This window comes from Pygoscelis adeliae, unplaced genomic scaffold, assembly GCF_000699105.1.
Source record: "Pygoscelis adeliae isolate BGI_AS28 unplaced genomic scaffold, ASM69910v1 Scaffold312, whole genome shotgun sequence".
Taxonomy (NCBI): Eukaryota; Metazoa; Chordata; class Aves; order Sphenisciformes; family Spheniscidae; genus Pygoscelis; species Pygoscelis adeliae.
Window position 1 is genome coordinate 657,631 of NW_008824234.1, and position 3,720 is coordinate 661,350.

Sequence of the window (3,720 nt, forward strand, 5' to 3'; positions counted from 1 at the left end):
GGGAGAGGCGTCGGGGGGGGGTCGTGGGGGAGGGGGGGGGGGAGGGGGCGGAGGAAGATGGATCATGGGAATTGCGTATATGTATTTAAGAAAAACAGCTTCCTTTCCCCCTATTTAATATAATCACAACATATTTCCTGACTCCAGACTAGCACGGCTCTTTATCCAGTTAACGTTCCCAGGGCTGATGCCTGAAGTATCTAAGATCACTTTCAAATGCCCTTTCTAACAAGACCTGAGCAAGAGGCCACTAATTTTCACTGAACAAAAAGCCACTGGAGAGAGATCCGTTTGTCAATATCAACTGGTCCAGCAATTTCCCATCTTCAGACACATCGGCCTATCTGAGCTGGCAGATGTTTAGACAAGATTTTATAAATTGTTCAATATCAGACCATAATGAACCCCAACTGACCATTCCAAAGCAGCTAAAAGCATTCAGGATCTCCCCTGCTGGGATCTAATAATGCTCTCACGCTGGAACATTATTAATCATGGAATAAAATAGATGAGCCTCTTGAAAAATAAGTGTATGATTGATTAAAGGGCAATCTAAGAAGCTATTATTCTTGTTTTATAACCGTAAGTTATATTCACTCAATTTATCTTTTGGGGAAAATAAATGATTGTTCGTTTCTTTTCTGAAATTATATTATATGAGGATTCTCATTATTTTACTAAAAATTAAAGTGATTAGTTAGCTCATTTCATGAGCCCAATCAAAGTGGATTTCCAATGCGGCTGTAAAGATATGGTTTACTGATATAAAGAAAAAGAGGGGAAATCATAAAAAACAGGAATTGGACTTTTTTATCTCTCTTTTTTTTTTTTTTTGCCTTTGCATATTTTAGCCAGAAGCAGAAAAAAAAAAAAGCAGAAATAAGCCGTAGCTGATTATGATTATACTTTTTTTCCTAGAAATGGTGGATTTAAAGAATGTTAACTCAAATAAAGAGCTACTTCACACCCAGCATAAATAGTTTATAAGAAACATGCATGTATTCATATCACTCTCTCTACGCATATGCATGTATATATACAAATACGTATTTGCACACATGTGTGTATTTAAAGCTTAAGTATAACGGAACAACCCAGAAGGAATTAATTTATGCAAAGCATATCTTTGCAACATATTTAAATTGCTTACTCATTTTATGGTCTAAGCTCTACTAGTGAAATTACAACTTTTGTCATTTTCTAAATAATAAATTATTATTTTGGGGGAAATGAACGAAAAACACCATATTGTTGCAGACTAGTCTGTTTTTATTTACAATTAGAGATATAAATTAGTAAAGAATTCTCGTTAAACAACCAAAGATTGTATAACCATCAACGTTTCAAATAAAAACCAGGCAAAATTTATTTACAAAAAGTTCAGATTCCATTGCAATACAACTTGCATAAATTACTAGAAGCTTTATATCGTTACAAAAATAAATATCAAATTTGTTTCCACTTTGTAAGGACTCAAGTTCTCCAATCACGTCTTTATTATCTCTACTGTATACATCTTTTACAAATAAATTTTACAATAAATCCTATCACACCTATCGAATATATACCGTGGCAATGAAGTGATCAATTCAAGATATCCTGAGAAAAACAGATCTGTTTTCAAAAGTCACACATACATTGGGGAAACTATACTATACCAGCAAACTCACATATGTCCAACAAAATTCTGGTTTAATAATTAGAGTCTGAAGATTTAATAGTGCTCTGTGGTCTTCTTTTATACAGTGGCACAAGATGTGATCCGGATTTAGAGATTTGTTATATATATTATCTCGGGGAGAGATGATGGCTTGCTGACTTTTTTCAAAGCAATTGTGACACCTACCTGTGGACCAAGGAAAAAACCAGATCATCCAAAAATCCTTCAGTTACATACTAGCACCATTAAACTGAAAAAAGTGAAGTGAGGCAAAATTCTTACTCGTCTACTTTCTTCCAACAAAAGAATTAGTTGCAAAAATATCGGCAAGGCGATTTTTTTGTTGCTTATTTAGCCCTCGGTAGTGGAGGTATTGAGAGTGCCATTGCTAGCTAGGCAGGAGGCAATTCACAGATAACATACCCTGCTTGAGATGCATGTCGATCTCTAATAATTGTCCCCTTTTCTTTCAAATACTCGGTCACTGGTGAAGCCTCGCTCAGAATGTCCGGTTTTAGCACTGCCACGTGAGCACAAGCACTTCGTTTTTAAACAACAACGCCTTCAAAAATATTTCTCTCTAAAGCTTTCTTTCCGTAACATTTAAATAGTCCTTACGGCTTTGCCTTACACAAGCGAGGGGTATGCAAGGTGAGGGAACTCTCTGACCTGACTTTAAAACGAAGACAAACCCGAGGAAGACAAGCCGTAATGAGAGGTTTAAAAAAACAGCAGAAAAGAGTGTCTTACTTCGCAATCAGACTCTTCAGTAATGAAGCAAGAAATTAACGTTAAGCAAGTCTAGAACCGTGCAGCGTGTCTTAGACCTGATGCCAAATGACCAGTGTAATAGAAAATGCTCTCACTTACTTGCATTGCTGTGTGATTGCACTTCTATAGGTATGGTTGTACTCCTACTGTGCAGACTTCGGTGGGATCTGTCAAAATATAACCGTCAGTTAGTCACAGGACACAGCCAGCTAACCAGATTATACAGCGCGTGTAGGTCCCAACCCTCACTCCCGCAGAATTCGCAGCTAGGTCATTTAAAAGGCTGGCCAATAATCTATAACTGCCCATATCTCGAGGATTTTGGTAGAATAAGCTGACAATTATATTAGTGCAAAACTTTTTCGGCAAAAAAAAACCCAAACCCCAAACCAACCAAACAGTTAAAAATGTCACGCTCCGCGTAATTTCACGTCCAAGGTCAGCAATTATCTGAACCCAAAGCTGCGAAAAACCGTGAGAATACCGGAACCAAAGAGAGCAAAAGCAGTTTGTCGAAAAACAAAGAAATTACGGGCAATGGCACCAGCGCTCTCTGGATATCTTTGTGTGTAGTTTTCCTTTTAGAAACGACTTTTAAAAGCTGCGTCCGCAGCCTGTGAGGCCGACCTGAAAGTCGCCTTTTACAACTCCTCTCTCGGCTCTTAGAGGCAGGTGCCGGTACGACGGCGACGCGCCGTTTTTAATCCCCAGGTTATACTATTGCCCGTCTTCACTCGGGGGTGGCAGCGGTGACAGCGCGCTCACTGCTGTCTCCAGAGAAGCTTTCGGTATTTACAGCGTGTAAGGAAGGGACTTGCACGGGTCGGGGAAGGAGGGCGAGGGGGAAGGGGGAAGGAAGCGGCAAAACCAAGTCACCTACCTTTCTTAGAGTCATAACTAGAGGGCCTGTAATGTTGTTCTAGCTGGTTAGTGATCGTTTTCAAAGAGTCACTGCTCTGCTTGTGGACAGAGCTGGCGTTTAGGACAGTCTGAGTTAGTCCCTCGTTTGAAGCCACCGCTGCGGAGTTGTATCTCAGGATTCCCTGGCTCTGGAGAGCGTTAAAGTTCCCATAGTTTGTATAATTGCTATAAAAAGGTGAGGTGTAATAAATATGTCTCCCCAGGAGGGAGGAGGGCGAGTAGGCAGCGCTGTGCGGGGCGGAGGCGGGGGTGGCCGAGGAGAGCGGCGCAGGCTGGCAGCCTTGGCCCAGGGTCTGGCTCTTGAGGTCCGAGGTGGCGATTTCGGCCAGCGACCAGAGCTTGGGCTTGCTGGCCGGCGTCGGGGGGCC

The 3,720-nt window shown here is 40.9% G+C and overlaps 1 protein-coding gene across 1 annotated transcript in view; it reads right to left on the reverse strand.

Annotated features, from left to right (window-relative positions):
* Positions 1–1,522: 1,522 nt before the first annotated feature.
* The window catches only part of IRX2 (iroquois homeobox 2), a 3,395-nt gene continuing 1,197 nt past the window's right edge, over positions 1,523–3,720 (reverse strand). The window contains exons 2-4 of the mRNA XM_009334963.1: positions 3,312–3,716; positions 2,531–2,598; positions 1,523–1,846 (exon numbers count right to left, since the gene is read on the reverse strand). Coding sequence (XP_009333238.1) covers positions 2,555–2,598; positions 3,312–3,716 — 449 coding nt within the window. The 3' untranslated portion in view covers positions 1,523–1,846; positions 2,531–2,554. The remainder of the gene's footprint in view (positions 1,847–2,530; positions 2,599–3,311; positions 3,717–3,720) is intronic.